Below are 26,146 nucleotides of genomic sequence, written 5' to 3'. Positions count from 1 at the left end.
TAGTTTAGTTTAGATAATTTATTTGTTGTTCATTTAATTAATTAAAAATACATGAACTGCTACGTTGCGGTGGTTACGGGACCGTCTTGGTAGCATACTACTAGGCTAATAAGCGGCTTGAAGACCGAAGGTGTTGTCGTTGTTGTCGTTGTTGTTGTTGGTCCTCTTCTTCTTCTTCTACTTGTTTGTTGTTGGTGTTGTTATGTATTCCGTTACTTTAAAATTATAATAAAAATTTTCAGTTGTTTTTGTTTAATTTTATTTTAAGTTGTGTGCGAATAATTTATTCGGTGATCGTTCTTGTTGTCTCCTGAATGTAAACCTGGGAGCCGGGAATAGTGGAGGTGGTGACGAATGTGCGATGCTTGGCGCGGATCAAATTCAAATTGGTTTCGGCGCTTTCGGCACGATCTTCGGCAGCTTCGAGTTCACGTTGGAAACGGCGGACGCGGGTCACGGACTGTTGAGACATGCCCTCCTGGAGATGGTTAAAGCGGGAAGAGGAAGAAAAAAAGTACAGGTTAGTGATAGTGCTTAAGATTTAAAGGATTTAGGGAAGATAACAAAATGTTGCGACAGAAACTACTAGAATATCTTAATAAAGCGACAAAGGGGTGAGACTTAGTGGAAGTTCGGTTTCTAAATAATCTGAATTCGTAGATTTGACTGAATTCGATATCTGCTTGTAAATTTCAGAAATGTAACATTTATGTGCTAACGGTAGTTAGAAGAATACTGCTTGAAAGACTTGGGAGCCATTGAGCTTTAGTATACGTTAAGCTTTGAGGACTTCCTTACTGGATAAACATGCTCAGTTTGTCAGAGTTGTCCTTTAAACCAATATTATCGATAATGGAAAAGCTCCGCTGAAGTTTTACACACTTCGGCAAATTTAGAAAGAAGGAAAATTCATCCAACGAAAGAAAGCCCTCAACACCTCGGCGAAAATATGCATAATAAAGCAAGTGTAGAAAAATGCAAGCATAAACATTTATTTTATTTAACTTTTCTCTCATAAACTCGCCAACTACTTAGCTTACCAAAAAATTCCCTACATTTATTTCAAAGCAACTTTATTTGACTACAACTGAATAAGAGTATGTTACCTGTTCGGCCAGTTGACGCTTGAACAAGTTAACCTTGGAAACCGATTTGTCCAAAGCTTCCTGCAACAAAATGATGTTCTTCTGGTCCTCTTCGCATTGTACCATGACTTCCTTGACGGTGCGTTCCTTCTTTCTCAAGATCTTGATGGTTTCGGCGTGTCTCCTCTTCTCTTCCTCCAATTCCAATTCCAAATCGCGTACGCGAGCCTCCAACTTGCTAATGATGCGCTTGCTGCCGGCCACAGCGTTCAGCTCAACCTCTTCCAAACGGATGGACAAGTTCTAGACGATTGGTTCGTGTTATGTGATTAAATAAAAGTCTTATAAATAATTTCAATTTGTCATACCTTGACTTCGACTTCCAGAGACTTCTTGATGGTCTCCAATTTGACGACACGTTCTTGTTCCTCGTGAACAATTTCAATGGAGCGCTTGAGTTCGATCTAAAGTAGTGATACAGTTGTTTACAGTTTTCAAGCCGTAATTTTTATAATGATTAAGTATTTGTCTACCAACCTGAACCTTCTGGTAGCGTTCATCACTGATTCTCAATTCTTTGGTGACTTCCTCGTAGTCAGCGGCGACAACCGACAATTCTTGCTCCAACTTCGACTTCAACGACACCAAGTTGACGTTGACGGTGCTCAGTTCATTGATGCGGGTCACTGCCTCCTCGTACTGCAATTCAACAGTGCGCTTAGCACGCACAGCGCTGTCCAAATTCGAGCGGACTTCTTCCAGTTCACCGTTGAGTGCAGCCAAGCGGCGCTGAGCCACATTGTACTGATCCAAAGTGGCCTGCAACTGGCGTTGAATATCCTCGTAGTGTGCCTGCAATTCGGTCAATTGCAATGACTGCTTCTTGATAACCTTTTGCAAATCGATGTTGGTCTTGTTGGCCACATCCAAGGACATCTCCAGTTCGGTGATTTGCACCTGCAACTTCTTCTTGATGCGTTGTACTTCGGTCTTCAAGCGAGTTTCAGCTTCAACCACGCGAGCATTCAATTGTTCGATTTCGATGGCAGTTTGCTTGCTGCGGGAGTTGAAAAAAATTAAATTATGAGTAAAGATGCATTTGGATAAATATTTGAATTAGGCTGAAATATAATACTCTTGTGATTTGGAGATTTTGATTGTAACCCATAAATTACCTCATTTTTAGCTAAATTTTATTGTTACCGAATACAACGAATGCCGTTTTCGAATTTGTTCTTGACCATACTTTTGAGACCATCTGCTTAGTTTATACATAAGTGTAAAATATCTAGTAAAATAGCTACATAATTGGCAATAGACTATAATTTAAACAAATATCTGCCATTTTTGGCCCTCTGCCTTATATACTAGTTTCTGTCTTCTAAGGGAATAGTTAATTGGGAACAGTTCTTTAAGGCAGTGGTGGAGCTGTTTTACACTCAATTTATAATGATATAAATAAATTTATTAATGGGACTTCTTGCGCTAATAGTGAGGATCCCATCAAGTGCGAACTTCATTACTAGATCATTTTAGTTTCTATTAAGTTAGTGATTTTTCAATTTCAGTATAAATAAAATTTCAACTTATATAGTTTTTATGTCAATTTGGTCGAAAAGAATCAAAGTTATTATTGGCTTGTTTCTTTTTTATATATTTTATAAAATCAGATTCTAAGTCATATATATATATAACTTTTCAAATAATTTTCGGAAGTTCGAATTTTCGAAACTAAAAAATATTATTCAAAATCGAAATCTATTGACTATTTAAAACCGAACTTCTTAAGGTGTCTGATTTCCAACAAAATTTCGGAAGTTCGAATTTTCGAAATTAAAAAATATTATTCAAAATAAAAATTTATTGACTATTTAAAACTTAACTTCTCAATGTGTTCGATTTCCGACAAGTTTTCGGAAGTTCGAATTTTCGAAGATCTAATTTCGAAAAAAGCCGAAACGACATTAAGTAGATATTTGAATTATCAGGTGATAAAAAAAAAACTTTGATATTCTTGTTGCCATCAATCATTCAGATACATTGAATTTAGTAAAATTCGAAAGTGCAAAATACCAAAAATTTAATGAAAAAGTGAAATTAATGATGTATAGACATAGGCACATATATACATACATACAAATAAATGTATGTACAAAGAAATGTCAGAACAAAGGTGCAATTTCGAAATTCCTGTGTGTACAAAATGTAGTATCTCAAAGTGCATACACATGTTTCCAATGCAGTCAATCAGCGAACTTGTCACAATTACTCGCATTCCAATCTTCTGTTTGTTAGGCTGCTGCCCGAATGCCAATGCAGACGTTTACTCCGATGCATCATCCAACTAAATTTAGCTTGCAATTCGCAGTGTCTTTAATGCAATTGATGTTGCTATTAAATCGCACAAAATAAATATTATGTAATTCTATTGTAATCATTCTTTATTTAGGTTGTGATGCCACATCGAGATTATCTCAAACGGGTTTGCTATGACTCAGCATTTTAGGAATGGTTGATGCTGTCAGGTTTGTTATTTTTACTTGGCAACGTGGCACAGGTGATTGCCGCAATGGTATGTGGATATTTGGGTCGCCTTCGTGGTGGCAATGATGACTAGTCGATGCAGATTTGGGATATGCTGTGGGAGGCGGAATGCAATGCAGTAATGGTGTTGTGGTGTGCCTTAAATGGATAGGGTTGCATGGGATATTTGTTCGAGAGTAAAGAGAGGGATTCAAATGTTGAGTAAAGGGAAAATCTCAATGAGGATATTTTGCAAAATTAACTAAACTTAATTTGAATATTCTAAGTCCTTTCATTGTAGTAATTCTTTATTTATATGCATATACCCAAAATTAGCATTCCGTTCCGCAAATTTTCATTTTATAGTGATTATTTTTAATTTTATGTTTTCATTTAATTTTTTTTTTTTTGCATACTAAAATTTAATTTAATCCACAAAAACTGTTTACAGACGACCTCTATGTTTCTCTAAATATGCGATTACTTTAAATTCCCTTAAACATTTGCTTAGATTTATTTAATTTGCTTGTACTTTTTCCCCTCTAAGATTTTATTTAGTAGTGTACGTTTGCTTTTCGCAACGCCTGTATTTGCGCAAATTTCATTATGTTTGCGTACGAAACTGTCATGAGGCATCACTTTGCTTGCAAAACAAACTTTTAGAATTTAATTTTTATTTTTTTTAAGAATTTGTTGTTTTGAAGGACAGCAAAATACAATTGACCAAAGTGAAAGATTTGAAAAAAAAAACAATTAAAATAAAGAAAATTAAAAAATTTTGAAATTTGCCACTGAAGGTCGCACGAGTATTTTTGCAATGTTTTTTTTTGTCATTTAGTATTGAAATTCTGCAAAGTTTGTATTTTGTTTTGAAATATTATATAAACACTTGCGTATATGTAATTGTTTAAGGTAGATCATATATTAACTAGATTTCATTGAGACCACAATGCTGTAAGTGATTTCAATTTTTAATTGATTAAAAAATTAATTTGAACGTTTTTGAAATTATTTCAATACGGTTATCATATTTTAGAAATTTTTGCCTAATATTGCTTTTTTAATTTTTTTGTTTTATCAAATAAATTTTGAAGTTTTTTTTAAGTTATACAAATTATTTTTGATTCAAAAGCAATTTAAATTTGTCGAATTTTTGAACTAGTATTTTCTGATGGTTTCATTTAAGCTATTTCTTAAAATGTATATTATTAAATATTTCATTACTGCAGATTATTTCTAAGTCTCATTATAAATACTTTTTCCTTTTTTTGAGAAGCTAAAAAATAGTTTTGAAAATACTAATTTATTTTTTTTTTTGGAAAAGATTTGAGTATAATTTTTTGGACTTCTTATATAAATTAAAAACTTTAAAAAATTAACTTCACTAAAATTTTTGGCAAAAAAATGCTGTAAAACCAAAGAACAATCCATTAGACTATAGAAAAGGTTCTCAAAGTGAGTAGAGTGAGTTAGCTGTTTCATTGGGAGATCGCTTGGAACACTTTGAAAGGAATATAACCTTTATAATAATAACTATGGTAATAAGAAACATATATATTACTTCGTAAAATGATTAAAATATATTCCTAGGTCTTTAAATAAAAATATTTTGTGGTACTAATTTGTAGAATCATATAATAGTCCGCTAGATGCTGACAAAATTTTGAATTTAGTAAAGAGTTGTTTCATTGTGAGATCGTTTGAAACACTTCCACAAGTATTTGCCAGTTTTTGGATTCTTTATCTTAGGCAAGATTATTCAAAATATATTGGATTCAATTACTTTTTTGATTTCTCAATAAAAAGTATTTGATTTAATGTTTTTTAGATTTTTAATAAATTTTTATCGAATTAAGATAATGTTATCTTATATAATAATAAAGATCTAGACGTAGGCTTTAAGATGACGTTCAGTCTTTGCTTTTTCCTCTCTTTTGAGGAATAGATGAAATATATTTCTGTGCTAATTTAGATATTAATTGTCTAAAAAAATATATATTTATTGTGATCTTATACGATTCCTTAGACTCTTCAATCTTTAGACTCGGTTGATTACTCAAACAATTTTAAATTTCGTTATTTTTATTAAATGAATGTAAAACATCTGCATCCCATAAATCATAAAAGTTCTGTGATTGCAGTGATTACACATTTCATTTAAGTACGACTGTGATCGATGGTGCTGTCAGCGTTCTGTATCTGTATCTACATTTACTTAGCAATTTCACTAACTGATCGATCGACCAAATCTGCAATTTCTTACCATATAACTGTATATACAAAAGTATAGTAAATATGAAGGCACTGCAACCCATTTCCTCATGCACAAATAAATGAAATAAATTAGGTGTTTTAACGCAAGTTTCTCAAAACAAATTTTCTAGCTTTTATAGAACAACAACAGCATTTTCAAAAAAACTGTTTGCTAGTTTTTTTCGAATTTTTTTTCTCAGAATTTTTGCGTTGAAAAATTTAATGCGCTTGCTGCCAAAAATACTGCAAATGCAAATTCAGCAAAAAAATATTTTTCTTATTTTTTTGTTTTCAGTTCCCAAAGCCAAAAATGTTGAGGCATAAGTGAATTTTGGCCACTGCTGAACGCTGTTTGTTGTTTTTGCGTTAATTTTATGTTGCGAAAAACAAAAATATTTGAAAAGCGATGAGCGAGTAAATATTACGAAAATAAAGAAACAAATGCTTTGAATTGAAAATTTAATCATTTTAATTGAAAAACAGCAAGAAATTGTGTTCGCAAATGTGTACTTATGTCTGTAGATATTTGCACTTTAATGTGGCTTTTATAAATATTTTGATTTTGATGTGTATGTGTAGATTTGTATAAGGCTGCGTCCCAAAAGGCATTTCATGCATTTGAATGTTAAATAACTTGCAGTTATGCGGCTATACCCGCTAGAGAGGTGGCGAGCATGGTGGAAGAGGTGATTTGTAAAATATTATGTTAATTCGAAATGTAATTTTTCTTAAGTGTCTGCTGATTGCGACTTTTTAGTGTATGAGTCACGGTGTAAATAGTATTTAAATTGAGTTTGAATTAGTGCATAATGGCAGCCCTTAACCACAGACGCTAGCACTTAGACCTTAGTACTTATAGTACTTACGCAGAGCTCGCTAAACTCAAATCAAATCGCTCAAACACAGCCTCTAGTATATCTACTTACTAGACTCGTTGATTAAAAACTAATTGTTGCTACAAACTAACTCTCAAACTTCTAAAGTCTCGAGTGTTTCGCGTGCTCTAGGCCCTACCCTCGTTTTTCCTATACCCATCCAATCAATCAATTTAATAATGCTGCCAATATATATAGGTATAGTCCTTCAATTTGGGATGTGTACGCATTACTTTGCGACAAATCCAACACTTATCATCTATACCACACCTGGAGTCCGCATAAAATTCGACTGTCTTCTGATTGAGCGTCGACAATTGACGCTTAACATTATACAATGAGGAGGAGACGCGATGATCGAGTTTATCGACCATACGTTCGTCCATCAATTCCATATGATAGGCATGCGAGGAGAAGCGACCCTCCGGTGAACCGGAGCGTGCACGACTCGCAGCACGACTTGCACGCACCAATGTCTGTGCGAGAAAGTCCTCCTCCTCACGTTTCGATGTCTTGATATTACGTTCCGATTCCGAGATGAGCGCCTGTGCTATTTGAGTAGCGGATTTGCCACGAATCGAACGTTTAAATTCGTCCGTCATGCGGGCACAATCATTATCCAACTCCATTCTACGTAGGCGCTGTAATAGACGTATGGTGTCTTGACGTATTAGATCCTCTAAATCCTGTTGGCGACGACGACGACGTTCACGCGAGCGTTCAACTACCGTATCCGGTTCAATATGCCTGTCAACACGCGCTGCGTCGGCGAGTTTTATCACACTGAATGGTGTACGCTTCCTAACGCGAAAATCAAGTAAAATTTCATCTGCACGATGGGCGCAGGCACGCGACAGACGCAACACTTCGTCCGCATCGTAGCGACGTACCGGGTTCGAGGAGCGATATTGTCGCAGACCGCGCTCACTTGACCACGGCAAGTGCGGCGGATCGACATTTAGTTTCTTTGTTTTCGCATCCAAATAATCGAGCATCGGCTGATAGTAGTTCATTGTGTAGCCATAGTTGTCCTCATAGGCGTGTGTTGCCAAATGGCGGGTGCGCGAGGGGCGCAATCTATATGTGAGCGCCATGGTTCTCTTGTGTGACTCGGCTGCTGCGCTCGGTCAGATAACCACAGTTGGATAGGTCGGCGAGTAAGGGGTAATGGGTGCGGGTAAGGTAGATAGTGTTGTAGCAAGGGAAACGTACTAGAGCGTACTTGTCGATTTGTAGCGCCTGCAGTAAGGGTCTGCAGCTGCGGCGTTATTGGTCAAATGGGACGCAGCGTTTTCAAGTGTTTCAGTTTCTCTTTGGTGAGCGCTATTCGCTTATGTTTGTTGTTGGAGGATCAGTTGTTGGGTGCGCTGCGATCTGTATTACTTAAGGCAGTGCGTGTTTGTCTCGTTTGTTTTGTTTTTGTATTTGAGAAAGTAGGTGTTTGTGTGTGTACAACTGTCTATTAGAAATGTCTTGTACTTGAAATACAATTAGTTTAAATGATTTCAGTATAAAAAAGTATTCGTTGAGCAATCTGCAGTCACAGTACACAGTGGATTGCAATGCAGACGACTGTTTGGTGTTCGATTCGCTGTCTCTGTTTGGCGTCGTTGATTTTTTTTGTTTGCTTGCGCTTTAATTTTGTCTTTAGCGAACGTTTGCTGCCTCAGCACTTCCGAGCGTCATTCACATTCACGCGATTTTCGAGTTTCGCTGATTTATGCATTCGCCACAGTTGGCTGTAGAGCTTGTTGCTGGGTTTTATTTTCGCTGGCCACACAAAATTCGCTGAACACTTGGTGTGATCTATAAAAAGATTTAATGAATTTAAGTAATCGCCGTGCACTCGAGAGAGATTGTCTGCCTTTTGGCTTTGACTTGAACAGGAAGTCGGTGGTAGAATCTTATAAGATTTGATTTGCACCGTATTCCCTCTCTTGAGCTGTCATAATGCATAGAACCATGCATGCAATATCAGAAGTTGAGTCCGAGAGATTCTGTAGCATATGACACTAGACTCTAACTTCCGGCTTCAGCGTTATGACACTCAAAGCTCAAGTCCACTTCCACAACTTCCACATATTTACCTTCTAGCTAAATGTTCTCACGATAGGCGCAATGAGCTGTGTCGTTAATCCTTAAAACCGTTAGCTCAAAATAATTTGGCAAGCAAAATTGATTGTGTAACGTTGCAGGAATACGCTTTGTGGTTCTATAAGTTTCATAAGAAGTTCATTATTTTTTTAACTTTCCAGGCTTCCATTATTACACTCACTTTTTCCTTTACTCTCAATCACTGTTGGAACTCAGATATCTCAATTGATTTATTCCCGTTCTTTAAAAAAGTTGTTGGGAGTTTATTGTTTCGAAAATGCCTTAATTCGATGCTTTGCCCCCAATTCTGTAAATCGTACTGATGCAAATGGGTCAGTTAATACACAGCGTTGCTTTCCGCAATCGATCGATCAATTCGTATCGATTTAGTACGAAGTGTAGTCTATTTTGCTATTTCTTATGCATTTCATTGCTTTCTTCCGATGAATTTATAGGAAGCAATCTATTTAGCATTGATAGTGTCGCTAGGTTCGGTGCCAAAAATAAGTCATTAGCCGTTGTGATAATATCGGCTTCTTTTATTTAGCCGTTTTTCATGATGCAATGACCTTTCACGTCACATTCACGTTTTGTCAAGCGGAAGTTTGTAGTTTTGCCGGATTAAAATGCCAGCGTGTATACCATATATTCGTAGAGTATGCGAAAGTTTAATATAAATCTATTTAAGTTAGAAGGTACTCTAAAAAGTGATATTTTCAAATCAAAAATGGCTGATGGACCCTTTGTATACGAAGAGTCAAGAATGATTTCAATAACTTTTTCCAAGAGGTCATAAGGAAGCCACTGTATGTCTGTCTTGATCTTATATCAGTGACGGTTATATGAGAGACTGACTATTCGAAGCATATGTACGGAGCGTGGACGAAAGCATGCCGAGTTCGGTAGTGATGTGTCCTCGTCCGATCTCCGCGAAAAATATATATATAATATATCTATTATTCCAACCACTTGGAATTGTTTTCAAAAGTATTTTAGGTATTCAGGGAGAAAAAGGTATAAATCACTGAGGAACATTAACAAACTTTGAGCGAACATAGAACTCCGATCTCAACAGTAGCGAGACCAAAATTATTAAAAAATTTTGTCAATCATTCAGAAACGATTTCAAAGTTCCTTGTGAAGTAATTTTAAAATGAAGTAATTTATATAACCCTTCCCTTTTGACTCCTGACTTATCCTGTGCACACGACCCGCATGTCTTATTAATAATGATGGGTAGGTCAGAACAGGTTACAAGACTGAGTCTGGGTAAACACGACGTTCCGAAGAACTCAACGCGTTTCAATATAGATATAATTTTATTGGTTCAATACCTGATATAAGGATTAGGATAGGAATTTGTGACACTGACTGTATATAATGGATCAATCTTATTTATAACATCAGACAGAATATTTTTGGAAAACTCCTTCTTTCAAGAACGAAAAATTGTTTGTAGACGAAAGAGAACCATTCGAAATTCTTCTATTCATCTCGAAATTCTTCTATTCTCACTCAGTGGAATGTTCAAAAATCACATTTTAAAAGGATGTGGAATAGTAGTATATAATAACGAAATCTCCAAATCACAATTAATCAGTAAATTAAAAATATAAACTTTTGACTTACCGAATAGCCTCGATTTCCTCATCCTTCTCAGCCAAGCGGCGTTCGGCATCATGGCGGTATTGATTGAAGTCAGCAGACAAGCGTTGAGCGCGTTGCTCCTCAGCCTTGCGACCCTGTTTGAGAGAAAACAAAGAATAGCATGAAGTATTTGCCTTCATAACGATTAGTTGATTATGCTTACAGCCTCGGCTTCCTTGTAAGCAGCAGTCAATTCATCACGTTCGTTCTCCAAACGACGGAGCTCCAATTCCAATTCATGCAAACGACGGTTCAATTCATTGAGTGTGCCCTTGGCGTCATGGAGATCATCTGTGGCGAAGAGTGAAAATAATTAGTTATGGAAGAGTAAAGTAATGTAAGGCAGTCGCCTTGGTCTTGTACTCACCTCCTAATTTCTTGTTCTCACGAGCCAATGTGTTGTTAGCATCCTTGACTTTGTCCAATTCATGCACGGTGCGTTGCAATTCAATTTGCTTGTTCTTCAGATCACGTTGGCTATTCTCATACAATACAATGCTTTCATCGAGACGGCTCTTCAATTCAACATTGTGCTTCTCCAAGGTATTAACCGACTTGGTCAATTCGCGGCAAGTGTTATTCGATTTCTCCAAATCGATAATCAAAACTTCCACTTCGCTGGCCAAGCGAGTCTTTTGTTTCTCCAAATTATTGATCTTCACAATCAATGTCTCAACATGTTCCTCGAGTTCGGTGATGCGCACTTGATATTTACGACGGAGCTCTTCGACCTCCTCAGCGCGTGCGGCTACTTCAGTCTGGTATTTGTTTTGCCAGGAAATAGCATCGGCATTGACCTTGACCAGCTGACGTTCCAAGTCAATACGTGCTTCCGATTCTTCTTCGAGTTGGATGCGAATCGATTCCAATTCGCTTTCAACTTGATGAAGGGAAGATTCCAAAATCGAACGACGACGGTCTTCATCTTCCAAACGGCGGCGAGCATCTTCCAATTGTGAGATAACTTGGCTCTTGGAATATGAGACAGTGTCCAGTTGGGATTTGAGATCTTGGACGTCCTTGATCAATTCAATGTTCTCTTGCGAGAGGCGGGTCTTGTGCGATGTAATATCGATGACAGTGCGATTCAATTCCTCAATTTTAACATTCAATTCGGAGATGTTAATTTCCAGACGTTCGACATGTTTGCTGGTTACAATACGCTCCTTGTTGAACGATTCGATTTGGGAGAGATATTCGTAGATTTCGGCCTGGAATTTGGATTTCTCCTTCTCAGCCCTGTATAAGTTTACAGATCAATGAAGGGAATGAAATGTATATATAAAAGAGAAAGAATTAGTCAATTGAAAGTGGTGAAAATCGGTATTTTATTTATAAACATAGAATACTTAGGCGGCAGCAGAATGCATGGCAGCGGTATCTCGAGAGTCGGCTATATGCGAAGCGGTGTTAAGCTGTGTATAATTTATATAACTGAGCTTAGTTTTGCATTGACCCTTAGATACAAAATCTTTCAGTTAACCGACTGCATTCTTTTCTTATACTGTGTTTATATACCCTACTTTCAGAGAAGATGCTGAAGATAGTCTATATTATGAACATGGAAGTGTGGTAAGGAATACTGATAATTTCATAGACATGATCAGCGACGGATTCTTTGTTGTTTTGTCGAACGTTGACGTTATTTATCTGGACATTTAAGACATTAATTTTGCGATATAAACTCGAGTTAGATGGTTTTGAGTTTATGAAAAACTGTCAAGAATTTTAATTGGATTCTTTCAGAATCTCTTTGCATTTACCCACACGTTTGATATTGTTAAGATAAAGGTGGCCGTCTTTTGACTTTTACACAATCTCAAGAAACTTTTCTTTACGAAATACTAATATGCTTTGAAGCCTAAATTCATCTTGATAATCTTATTAAAAGAATAGACGTGATCAGAAGGGTACCTTTAATCACTACCACTATTAAAATAACGGTTTCTTTTGGTAAAAGCTCAAATACTTAGCTTTAAAGCTTCGAATACTCGTCACAATAAGGTTCTAAAAGCAGAGAGTGGACAGTTGCAAATCGTTTGAATATCAAATTCTCTCTGTAGGGTATCTAATCTTCGATTCTACCGAAGTTATTCTGAATTAAATTCTTTTTTTCTTTCCTTGCGAACTTGAAAAGCTATTTTATGCATATTTTGACTGATAGTAAGGAGTTAACTATATATATATTCTATAGGGGCGCATGAACTATCAGTGAAAACATGCATGAAAGAGCTTTCTCAGTGCAGACTCTTTGGCTGCGGATAGAACTGAAAGATCGACTAAGGGTGTTTCTATGCGCCACCAGCTCGCATATTAAAAATCAAAATTAAAGAAAAATATAATTTATGATAAATAATGGGTTATTAAAAAAAATAATAAGAAAGTCATAAAACATTTAAAAATTTCGGTAGGAATATTGTTAAAAAATAATAATATTTTTTAATTCAAAAACACTGACCGTCACTTAGCCAGCGATATTTCTCATCTTATGCAGTTCATAGCATACTTCATAAATTCTACATTTGCTCTGCATATTCGCACAGCAAAAAAAGTATCAAATTTCCATAAAGGTGAATTTGTCAAAAAGAGACAACAACAATAACACGTTGAATATTTACTAAATCAAAGACTTATTTGGATCGACAGTGCGGAGAAGCTGAGCGGAACCAGCCAAACGGCTAACAACCACCGGCGCAACATTGTGTGGGCCGTGCGGCAAAAAGGTAGAAAAATGTGTAGGAAAAATTCAAAAATTTTTCTAAAAATAAATGCGCACATTATTCGACTCAATTTATGTATATATACACATATTTATGTTTTTGCTTTTGCTTTTATTTTCTTTTTTTGTTCTGTGTAAGTGCTGAACATTTGAGTACAAGAACAAAACAATAAATAAAATGTGCAAGAAAATAGAAGAAAAAAATAAGAAAATTTGTTGAGATTTTCAGCGTGGCTCATTGGTCATTAAGTTGAGAGCTTTTGTGGCAAAAGCTTTCGCTAGGTAGTGAAGATCTTGCTTGTGCAGAAAACGAACAAGTGAGCTGTTATAGCTGTGTTGTAGTAGTGGGAGTGGGTCGAATAGCTTGTGTCGCAAGCTCATCAAGTCGATATTCATGCATGGAAGTGCGCAGGACCACAGGTGAAAGCTATACGGCCCACACACAGTTACAAAGTGTAGTGTGGGAGTGTGAGCATAAAAGCAGGGAATATAAATATTTTTTTTTAAATAATTTTTAAACTGTTTTTCAAACTCGTTGAAAATATTATTTTTTCAATGATTTTAATTATTTAAGTTTAACAGTTAATTGAGAACAAGCTTTTAATGTTCAAAGTAAATATGCTAGATCGTCTAACAACTTACGAAGAGTGCGCAACTGCGGTGCGCTACTCCCGCTCTACCAACGACTGTGTGTATCTGTAGCCTTGAAAAATATTTCGACACAATTTATTTTATTTTTGGATTTTGGAAATATGAGATTTCAACGAACACTTTTCGCAATCGCTTGCTTTTATACACCGATACATACATACACATACCCATATGTGCTATATACTATTTATATACAAGTAATTACAGACACATGTGTATAAACATTTTGTATATTTCAACATCATTTTATGTATCTGAGGCATTTCTAGATCCACACAGAATTTTTTCACTTAGATAAACAACGGTTTTCAACGCTTTACTGCAATTTATATGTATTTTGTATGTTTTTTTTTGTTGTACACTGTATGTCAAGCGCATTGCACACAATTATTTATTTTGCGCGAAATATTTTCCGCATATAAAATGCAACGTTTCTGCATAAACATTAAACGAAATGGAATTTTTGCTGACTAACTCACTGACATATTGACACAATTACGAGCGTGGACAGACGAGGTCATGTTGACCCACGATTTCAGTGGGGTTACTAGTGTTAAGTTCAATGAATTGTCAAGAAACTTATGTATGTATGCATGTGTTATAACGGTTAAAATGTGTAACGGGTTGAGTATTAAAGGCGTATATATACTTATATATATGTATTGCATATCTTGCTATGTATATATACATTTGTATATATGTAAGTATGTATATGTGTTTAAAACTCAAAGAAACAACTTTTATTTTATACAAGCGCGCTTTAAGCTACTTTTCTGATGCACTACTAAAAAGCAAGCTAAAGCTTTCTTTATTGCATTGCTTTATTGGCTTCCTGCAAACGACACACTCACCTGGACTTCGCTTTCGTTAGGATTTCGACTTGTTCTTGGAAATCCGCAATAATTTCGTTGTGCTTCTTCTTCAGAAGAATGGCAGTTTCTTCGGATTCGAGGTGGACATCCTCAAGCAATTTGCGGAGCTTCAATAATTCGGCATCACGCTTGCGATTTGCCTCGAACTAAGCAAGGAATTGCAGAAAAAATATTAAGAATAATTATTTGTTTTTATTGTTATTGTAAAACTATAGAATTCTTGTTTTTTGAGTGAACTCACCTGATGTTCAGCGCCGCCTTCAGCTTCCTCAAGACGTTCGGACATCTGAATGACCTGCACGCTGAGATCGGCCTTCTCGCGCTCGATCTGTAAAGTTGTAGAAATTCATTTAATAAATATTCATATAAAATGAAAAATATATATGCTCCCAACAGTTTTGAAAATAACAGAAATTCTTACAACAAAAAATTTAATAAAAATATTTGTTTATAAATATTGACAGTTTTTTCAATTATTTATTACAATTTAGCCTTACATATTTGTCTTTTTTATTATTATTTTCTATGTATACTTCATTCAACTACAAATATTTATATGGATTTATTTGCTTTGGAAAAATTCTTGTTTAATTTCAAAACAATATTTTTTGTTTTTATTTACTCACATTGCCTATTTCGATTGTTATTAGCATTTAGTACAATCATATAAAAGCTGTTAGAATATCTATATTTTTGAAATAAGCACTAAGAATTTTGTTTTGAACAGTTATTTTTTATTTATTTACTTCTTTTGTTTTGCATTAATGACTTTTTGAAATAACATATGTATATTGGAAATATTTTTTTGGTATGAGAATTTATCGATCTTAAATATTTATTAACCCTTAAACTAAAATATAATATTAATAATCTCATAACTCATTATTCGAAATTTCCATATTCCAAAATTTTTAATAAAATATTTTAGTTTTTCTAACCATAATTAATAACCGTACTTTATTCATTACTATTTAGTAAGACGAAGGAACTCGTTTAAACACATTTCAGATTCAATATGATTTTAGTGTCTAAGGAATGGGAAAAAGCTGATTTCTTACTGAAGATAAACAATATCTACAACTTAAGATTATTAGATCCATTTGAATATACATGTATTACACTTTATTCGGTTTCAACCAGGTATATCAAACCTTATGGTATAAGAATGTAAAGATCTATAGACCAAAAACAGCACACTCTGTTTGATTTTGTCTTTCCACTCCTAACTTATAGGATTTAAGCTTATGAAATTCGATATATTTTATAATATCTCTTTTTCTCCTCTCATACTTATCAGAAGTCTCCATATAAAGCCTTGATTTGAAAGTTGTAGGCACCATCATATGACAATCATAGTAATATTGTTGATTTTGCAGAGCGAAATTTTCTAATAAATATTTTCGTAACCTCTAGTGTACTCCAGCAGTTCTTGAATATGAATTATGCTACCACCGTGAATACTACACAAAATTTAGCTAAGACACCTACCCTGACATGATGTGATCGGTCTTTTCAGCCATCTTTTTTTATTGAGTTTAAATTTTCTAATATATAAATTAATATTTATTTTATAAAAATTCAGTTATGTATTAAATTTTGAAATCCAAAAATTCATGAAATTTACCTAACCACAAAATATGAAACATTTTGGGAAATAGCCATAGAAATTCTTTGTATTTTGATGTACCTTTATAAACTAAACAATCACCTGTAATCGGTGAGATCGGTTAATATCTAGTTGTGAAGTGGATTTAGAAATTCGAAAATTCAAAATGAGTATAGAAAAGTTTCAAGTCAGATGGAGAATTCCACTGATATGTAGATTTATCTCTACTAACTGAAAATAGAGTTAGTCAAGGGTTTGGTTAAAAAGATATGAATTGAAGTTTTCTAGATGACAATGGAATATGGACCTGGAAAGTGTATTTGAGGCTAGGAAACCAATTTTTTGGGGCTCGAGGCATAGTGTTTACGATTTACTTTACAAAATTTTGCATAGCTGGTCGGGATATACATTTTTGCCTTAAAATATGAGACCCAAAACTACAGGTTGGTAAATTTTCATGTTTTTTTACAAGCTTCAAATCGCATATTAAAAAAAATAAAACGCTGAAGATGTTCGAGCTTCATTTTGACACTTAGACAGTCGGTACTAGAGAAATTTAAAACATTTTATAAAATTCTTCCTTGCTACAAACTCCAAACTGACCTATGAGACAGACAACGACGTCTTCAGAATTGCAACGTCCAAAATTTAATTAAAATTCGTGTGTAATTTGCAGTTATGCCTTATGTCTTTTATATCAAAATGACGCCTACAGTTATGAGCTAAACATGACAAAGCATCCATCAACACCTACAACAGGCAAAGCAAATATTTCGCACTAATGAAAATATAACCACAATTCGGACATTTAGTAATAATTATTTTTAATTTTCGTGTAAATGTTGTAATGGCAAAAGGCCAGCAATCGTAAAAATGTAAAATTTGTTGAGTGTAAGCACGCAGAATTGCAACATGCAGCCTGAACTTACAGCATTTTGTAGGTGTTATAAACTGTTAAACATGTGGAAATGCCTTTATATACATATATCAATTTATGTATGTATATACACATTTTGTATATTTTCGAAGCAACTTCAAGAACTCACGTATCACATAAACACAAGTGCAAGATTATAAAAATTATTTTGCTTATAATTACAAGCGGTTCTTATATGTATAGATACGTGTGTGTGTGTTTGTATTGACGCTACATTGCATGGAAAATATTTTAATGATTTTAATTAAAGCGCCGAGAAATATATCAAATACAATGTGTGTAGGTTTTTCATTTAGATTTTTTTTCCGTTAGAATTTTCTGTTTAAAATGACCTACTTCATATCATTAAAAATCATTCCAAATTTCACAAGCGTATAAAATAAAGCAACATTGTGTTGTAGTATGTGCGTATACATTTGGAAGTCATTTGTGGCGGCTATTATGAGGAGTGTTAGATGGCGGCGCAGCACGATTTGCAAACGCATATACTAGGCGAAACTCTGAGGTGTATAACGGTGCTTTTGTGTGTATATTTATACATGCATATATGTGTTTGGATAGAGGCTAAAGAAATGGAATGTTCTCGCAATGCGGCGAACTCAGCGTTGCTTTTGTGTGTAAAATATTGAGAAATAAAATAAAAAATATTCTATTTTAAATTTGAAGGTATATATGTAGATGGCAAACATTTAATTTATGGATTTTCAGCATCTTTTTCTGAGGATTTAGAGAAAATTTTCAAATTTTTTCGAAAATTTTTCTAGGATTCCAAATTTTTTATTATAATTAAATTAAATTAATTTAATTTAATTTAAACTTTTAATTTATGGATTTTCTGCATCTTTTTTCTGGGGATTTAGAGAAACATTTCGTAAAAAAATTAATATATATTTTATATTTCAATTTTTTAAATTTTGTTTTTAATTTTAAGTGGAAAAAATTTACATTTTTAATAAAAAATACTGGAATAATTTTTTACAAATTAAAAAAAAAATTAAATTTTTTTAAAACATATTTTTCATAGTTTTTCTATTGTTTTAAATTTAATTCATCATAAATAATTTATATTTTTAATATAAATTGAATTAAATGCAAAAATAACTTTATATGTGTATGTATATATGTATATTAAACACTTATATATATTTTTAATTCCATTATTGATTTCTAAAAATCAATTTTTTTTTACTAAAATAATGGCTTTAGGGTTCATTGATATCTACTCTGAGCATCCGTTGAATATTTCTTTTTCTTTTTTTTTTAATGTATAACTACATAGAATACAAATCTACATAAGTTGGTATGTATAATTTATAATTCCTTGAAAATTACAGCTGCAAAATATCAGTGCTATACAGAACCAACCGATTAATGCCGCAATAAATTAGGTGCAATCTTTAAATTTCGAAAACTATAACAACCAGAAATTTTATTCCAGCGCGAAATTCATTAATACATGCACCAAATAAGCAACAGCTTCTGGGAAGCATAAAATAATCTCGAATATATCTCACACATACAATATAGTATAGGCAAAATTACCGGTGAAATTAAAAGTTGAACAAAAGTTTTATTGTTTTTCGGAACTGTAGAAACGGAAAATTTGTTTTACCAAAATAAACTAGTGACACATGGACACACACTTTGCAGTGACTCATTTAAATATACACACTCATACCTACGCACATATTATTAGATACAATACATCAATGCATATATGGTACACTTAATCATAGATAGATAGACTGGCCGCTAGAACACTGTGTGTTGACGAGCATCATCTACAAAGCTGACAGCGAATATGCGGCCACAGCAATCTAAGTGATCGTCAGCTGACCTCGTAAGGAATTATGGTAGGACAAACATATGTTTGAAGTGAAATTATGTATGAGTATTTATAATAATAAGTCTCCAAAACGATTTTATGATTTTGATATGGAAATAAGCCTTTAATGAATATTATGGTTTTTAAATAATTCATCTTTTCTCCGCGACTGAATACTTTTATATAGAGTCCAAGTTACTGTTCCAGTAGATCAATAAGAACTCAATTTCTTGGTTTTAATTGCTACAAAATTAATTTCAAGGCTCGTATATATAACATTTGTGGAGAGTCAGTGGAATAATAGGAAAGCTTTCTATAGCATAACAACCCTTTTGAAACGTTTTCTGAATCAAACTATTCATTATATATGGTCAATATCTCTTCAATCAACTTTAACAAAACTGACATGTTTTTTGACATTTGCCGTAAGAATTTCTTAAAATAAAAAATCATTAATATCATAACAAAAACCTAAAAAGTTCTAGATTTTGAACAGGTATTTGTTTAACAGCTCGTTTTTTTGACAAGTGTCAAATTTTGACAAAAACATAGAATTAGATTTTTATAAAATAGAAATTATGGACATTTCATCAAAAAATTTTCCATGGAGCTTTTATAAAGTAGAGAAAGTAATACAATATTTTGGAAATTTTTTATTATACAGTTAATATTGTACCCGGTGTCAAAATTGTACATTTGTTCTAAAAAATTTTTAGAATAAAAAATTGACATATTTTAATGCAAAAATACAATTTCTTTGTTGGACCCCAGAGAATGTGAGGAATATTTCAGAGAGTATTTTTTTTCAGCTATTTTGATTTGAAATTTGACAAATTTTGACATACAAATTGGAAATTTTTGTAAAATTTTAACATTATTTTGACAGAAGTTTTGAAATTTGTCAAACTTTGATCTAATTTTGACACAGAAGTTTTGAAAATTGACAAACTCTGACTTTATTTTGACATAGAAGTTTTGAAATTTGACAAACTTTGACTTTGTTTTGACACAGAAGTTTTGAAATTTGACAAACTTTGACTTTATTTTGACACAGAAGTTTTGAAATTTGACAAACTTTGACTTTATTTTTGAATCAGAAATTAGGTGTATTTGCTCCAACATTATTTATTTGATGGTTTTAGAGATTTTTGTTTTTTGAAATTTTTTTTCTAATATTATTAACTGATAATAATTAATTGAGAGAGCGCTGAATAAAGTTGAAAACATTCAGTGCATATTTCAAAAACATTTATTACGAGTTTTTGATTATTTTTCAAGTGAATTGTAGCTTGTTTTGTTTTCAAGCGACGCATGCATCAAACGCCAACAATTTTTAGCCCAAAAAAGCTCATTAGATGAGAAGCAACATGCTGTTTTTCATATATTTTGACAACTGCCTACAACTGTATGACTAAAGTGAGCAAGACAGCGCGGCAAATAAGCGGCAATGTGACACAGAAAAGCATTTGTGAGGTCCAAGAAACACAGCAGGGAATATAAAGCATAGAAATATATACAATTTGTATATCGTAAATAATACTATATGCATATATATAGTACTTAATAAAAAAAAAAATCTTTTATAAATTCTAGCTTGCTGGCTAATTCGGCATTGGATTACTTAGCATTTTTATTTTTATTTTCGTTTTTTAATTTTCAATTTCTCTGCTTTGCCTTTAGTCATGGCCACTTTTTATGACCCACAAAAAATAACTTTTTTTTTGTAAAAAAATATTTAATATTTGACTAAAACACACACACACACAGGCGCATAACGACAGCATACAAGCTTACATATGTATGAGAAGATTTATATGTATATGGAAACTCATAAAGATATATGCATATGAATTCTCATGCCTGTGTGTGTTGGAAAAGATTTTTTCGTTGGCTTTTTAATATTCGCTTAATGTGAAATTTTTAATCATTTGTATTGAATGTCGCTGCTAAATTTAGCATTATTCGCCGCTCACCGCTCGCTTGCCGTGCGCTAGGCATTTCGCTGTGGTATTTGTGTGCTATTTGCTTGTGTTAGGATCGTTCGATTTCCTCTTGGTTGTGCTTTGCTTGTTGCTTTGCGGCGCTGCCAGGCAACAGCTGTTGGCGGTGGAGAGTTTAAATGTTTTTTTACTTAATAAAAATTTCAGCACTTTCGAGACTACTGCTACTCTTCTATTATTTTATAAAATTGCAGTAAAATTTTTATTGGGTGCTCATAAAATTTTACGCTTTCTCTGCCACATTTTGTGTTCACCCGGACCAGGAGTGCTGTCTAAATTTGTCGCAATGCCACGCAACACTTCCCAGTTCCCATACTTTATACATTTTGTGCTATCTTTTGCTATTAATTCTTTGCTATGCTCACTAAGCTGCCTTCGCCCCACCACTTTGAGTGCTACACGGCGTATGAGCAACGCTACTTTCTTTAACCATTGCATAGTTTACATGCATTTATTGCCGCCTCTGCCATTTGCATTTACTTTCGTTGTAAATTTTGTTTTTGCTTTTCTTTTTTTATTTTTATTTGTATCTCCATTTTGTCTGTTTGCCGCTTGGCGCTGGTGCTGTAGCTTTCAATTAAAATCTGCGCTTATCTCAGCCGTCGTCATCAGCGCCTCGGCAAGCTCAGTGCAAGTGAAATGCGATTGAAGTTCAATGCACAACAATATCGCTCGCTGCTGCACGCAAGGGTAATTTATAATTAGCAAACTGTTTGTAGCTTCACATTGTTTTTGCCGCTGCACTCACTTAGTTATACTTTTTCTTCGACATTTTTTCTTGTTTGCAATCCACTTTCGCTCGTTTCTCTATTCTTCGTTTGCAATTGGAAACAATCGAAATGTTTTAGTGGCGTTTAAAAGTAATTTCGCAAGAATTTGGAATTTGAGGCTACGTAGAGTAGACTTTAGCAGGTAGTTGGCTGTGAACCGTTGAACAATTTTGGTTTGAAGAAAGTGTTTATATTTTTTTTGTAAGGCGTTTGTAGTATTTGAAGCTTAGAAAGTTTCTAATCTACCAAGGAAGGAATGGAGACTATATTTACTTAAATAAAAACGTAAAAGTTATCGCCGCTCCACACGATCTTATAAAAAAGTGGAAGCAAGATGATCTTCGTTTCGAAGATGTGTCTACAATGACATCTCTGAGACATTTTTATTACTTAAAATAAGCTGCTCTAAATCCTCTTCATTACTATATTTTGAGTATTTGTTAAAACATGGACACTATCCGTTGGATTGATTGTATCGCCGAGACCTGTACCCTGTGAATTTCTCGCTCAACTTTACAGTATATACAGAAGAAAAACATCAAGATCTACAGTTTTTGTAATATTAATTTCGTTGTTATAGCTATTATAATATATGCTTACCAAACCTTTATTTAACAAAATATTAACAAAAGATATCCGAAGAGGTTGGTTGGAACTGCTAGAATTCTAAATTTCAAAGGTTTGTAATTAAGTAAAATATTGAATAAAATTTGGAATTAAAAAATATTTCAGGGTTTAGGATCAACTTAAACCAGGTGGTGCCGCGTTGTGCGTTAAAAAGCTTAAATGCTATTGTTTTGTTGTTACTTATCTACATCATATATGCGCTTTGTTCTAGAACTAGCTGTTTGTTGAAGATTAACATAACCTAACTTTATAGCGCTTTATGAAGAATGATGGAAAAAGCGCTGAATAAAAATATGATAAACAAAGGAAAGCTTTTTAAGCTTTTACTTGTTTTCTCAATTTTCTAAAAACATAATTTAGAAAATAAGTTTTTAAATATTTTATTTTTAATATTGAAAAGTTTAGTTAAATAATAGTCTAAAATAATAATAATCATTTCTTTTTTAATTTTAATTTTTTTTTTACTGTTTTTTTATATTGTTATATTCTAATTTTAACTCATTTGTTTGAATTTCTCTTATTTAAAAAAAAAAAAAAATATTTATATATCATTATAACCCCCACACCCGTTACTTACCCTTTGGCGCAATTCACGTTCGACTTCAAGATCATCTTGGAGCAAACGGATTTTATCCTGCAAGTAAAGCGAAATTCATCATTTTCACAACATTTACATTTTATAAAATTTATTTAATTATTTTACGCGCGTTTAAGCGTTATTAAATTGTGTATTTTCATTATATCACTTTATTAAAAAATTTATATATTTTTTTCAAAATATATATTTACAAGTTCTCATAAATTCATTTCAGTTCAGTCACAAATCATTTTACGCAAATATGCATATATTTTTCAGTACATTCTCATCTAAATACGTACACACACACAAAGGTATGTATGCACACGGTTCGGTTTATAGTGTCTTTTTTTAAACTCGTTCTCGTACCAAAAATACACACGCATCTACATATTTCACAAATTCTCTGCTGCTTGACGTTTTTCGTTTTATTACATAATTCGTCTAGCATGCATACATACATACATTTGTATGTATTTGTAAATTAAGTCATAGTATGCATGTGTATTTGCCAGCTTTTCATTCTACAAATCCGCACGAGCACATTTTTCACTCTGCTTTGCAGCTGAATCCTCAATCTTTTTACTTCGTCCACAAATTTCACATATCACTGCGCCGAAAAGTGGCGTACGCACGAGAAGGGTACTTGAATATGTTCGAGGATCCGCTGGGCACTTTTATTGTCATATTTTTACACATTTTTAGTTCAGAGTTTTTCAAATATTTTTATTAAAAAAAACAGTTTTTTTGAACTTTTATTTTTAATTTAATTAATTAATTTTATTTAATTCATCAATTTTTATTTAATTAATCATTTTTATTCAATTTATCAATTTTTATTAATTTAATAATTTTTCTTGAATTAATAAATTTTGATTTAATTGATTAATCATTTCATTTATTTAATATTTTTTTATTTAATTAATTATTTTTATTCAATTAATCAATTTTTATTCGATTAATAAATTTTTATTTAATTAATCTTTTTTATTCAATTAATAAATTTTTATTTAATTAATCAATTTTTATTCAATCATTTAATTTTTGCGATTTTCGGCCACGCTGCTTACCTCCAAACGAGAGAGGGCGGCCAAATCGGCGCTGTATTCGATAGAGATGTCAGCTCCACCGGGTCCAGTTGAGGTGGCCCTGTAGGAGTATTTCGATGAGCGTACTGCTTGCGACGAGGACATTTTCTTATTGTTGTTGTATATTTAATTTATAAAATTAAAATAATTTATTATTATTAATATTTATTTGTTTTTCACTCAGGTGAACACTTCGTTCGCGCCCGCGTTTTATGTCAAATTTAACTGGCGATTTGTGGTGGAAAAATTTCAATATTCCCTGCAATGCAGTTGTTATCCTCCAGTAACAAAAAAAAGTCGTATTGTAGGTGTGAGACTAAATTGAAATCTTTTCGCACTCCACACACAAAAAGTTGTAGTTGTCACCGAGTCACCGAATAATTCGTAATAAACGTCGGAGAAAGGCTGGTGATCTACTGAACAAGAGATCCCGGTGTCGTTCGAATAAAGAGTATTTCGTGAATTTGGCGCTGGCTGACGATCTTTTCGTCTATTTCTACCCAAACGAGACGTGGCAATTATTTTCGAGTGGGAATTTTTCAGCTGTGTGTGTATGTGCCAATTGTTGTTGTTGTTGTTGTTTTTGGTGTTCATTTAGTGTACATATTGAGTGGACTTGGTGTACGTAGCCGTTAGAACTAGCACTTGCGTAGACAATTTTCTGCTCATAGCTTGCGGAAAAGCATATATATTTACTGTTGTTGTTGTTGCATTTCAAAACACACAAGCACACATATTAGCCTACAAATATATATACGAATTTAGACCTAGGCGCACATAAGACACTTTATGGAGGTATTAGCAGCTACATTCGCACACACTACTATCTCTGTGTGCGTGTGTGCTTTTATTGAATTTTTCACGCTCCGCTCACACCAGCTGTCCTCTATAAGTGTTAATTGCAGTGAGTAAAAAGTCGAGTGTGGAAATTTGTTATTGTTTTTAGCTTTTCCGACTGCGTGTAGAGTTGTACGTTTTTACCCCATTCGCCACACACACATTTAAAGAGAGACACACAAATACCGTTATAAGTATGCTAAGTACCGTAATTGAGTGTTTTGTTGGCTAATGCGCTCGGGTCAAGTCGGTCATCTCGATATGGGCTATATTGAGCAATTGAGATTCTTACCTGTAATTAGCCGAAGCATATGTGGATTTTTATGTTGGCAGGCGTTGGTTCGTGTATGTGTTCATGCAGCATGTAGATTAGCTAGGAAATTGTCGAATGGAAGTGTGCTTGCAAGTATGCATCCGTTTTATGTTTGATTTCTGTGCTGTTGTTGTTGTTGCTGTCGTTTTCGTTTTTATTTTGTTTTCGAACATTTCTTGATTTATATTTTTAGCTAATGCTCTGAAAAATTCATAAATCCACCGTAAGGTTATGATGTTCGCTGCGCTGGCAAGTGACCACTTTACCGGAATTATGCCTGTAATATAAATATTTATGAAATCGTTTGCTAAAGTAGATGAATCTTTATTATAGTGCTTAAATTGAGTAAATCCATCGTCGTAAATATTAAAAAATAGATATATTGACTACTCCACAGAGCAGCGGGATAATTCGTGTTAAACCGAGGTGATATGAAAAATAAGATTTATTAAGTAATAAATTCTAATTCAATATTCGGAAATTAATAAATTGTTATTTGAAGTATTTTTGTATAGTTCTCCTTTTCATAAAATATTCATCTGAAATGTTTATAAACATAAATTTAGGTTGCCTTGATATCTGCCAGCCATGAAACTGATTACTAAGGCCTCTGTAAGTACGCCACCATATTTTAATATTCTTATTATTTGATGATGATGATAAGATATCTTCATAATATTAACTTGCCATTAGCCTTTATTTATGATTAAATATTAAATATTAGGTCCCTTCCGCTTTTTTGCACTTTATTCAATGCTTTATAAAAAGTATTACAGTGATCGGATTTAGTTCAAATATGCGCCGTTTCGTTCGATAATCTGTTTCCATCTAGACGGCAACTTCATTA

General features: G+C 33.4%; 1 protein-coding gene across 3 annotated transcripts; it reads right to left on the bottom strand.

Moving 5' to 3' along the window:
• Positions 1-3: 3 nt before the first annotated feature.
• On the bottom strand, positions 4-24,621 carry Prm_3 (paramyosin, long form). Of its 3 annotated transcripts, XM_011181490.3 has the most exons (11): positions 24,132-24,621; positions 23,062-23,118; positions 14,961-15,047; positions 14,699-14,865; positions 10,845-11,716; positions 10,641-10,768; positions 10,460-10,572; positions 1,623-2,142; positions 1,454-1,549; positions 1,107-1,388; positions 4-478 (listed from the first exon to the last, which is right to left on the bottom strand). In XM_011181490.3, the coding sequence occupies exons 1-11, from the start codon at positions 24,252-24,254 to the stop codon at positions 284-286; spliced, it is 2,640 nt and encodes an 879-aa protein (XP_011179792.2). In that variant the 5' UTR covers positions 24,255-24,621; the 3' UTR covers positions 4-283. The 3 variants fall into 3 exon arrangements, with proteins under 3 accessions (XP_011179792.2, XP_054084613.1, XP_011179793.1); XM_054228638.1 differs by lacking the exons at positions 23,062-23,118; positions 24,132-24,621 and adding an exon at positions 15,346-15,387; XM_011181491.3 differs by lacking the exons at positions 10,460-10,572; positions 10,641-10,768; positions 10,845-11,716; ... (2 more) ...; positions 23,062-23,118; positions 24,132-24,621 and adding exons at positions 7,007-8,542; positions 8,824-8,948; positions 9,012-9,165.
• Positions 24,622-26,146: the final 1,525 nt, after the last annotated feature.

Source organism: Zeugodacus cucurbitae, chromosome 4, assembly GCF_028554725.1.
Source record: "Zeugodacus cucurbitae isolate PBARC_wt_2022May chromosome 4, idZeuCucr1.2, whole genome shotgun sequence".
NCBI classification, from domain to species: Eukaryota; Metazoa; Arthropoda; class Insecta; order Diptera; family Tephritidae; genus Zeugodacus; species Zeugodacus cucurbitae.
Note: the sequence above shows the minus strand (reverse complement) of the source record. Positions and strands in the feature narration are given on the sequence as shown.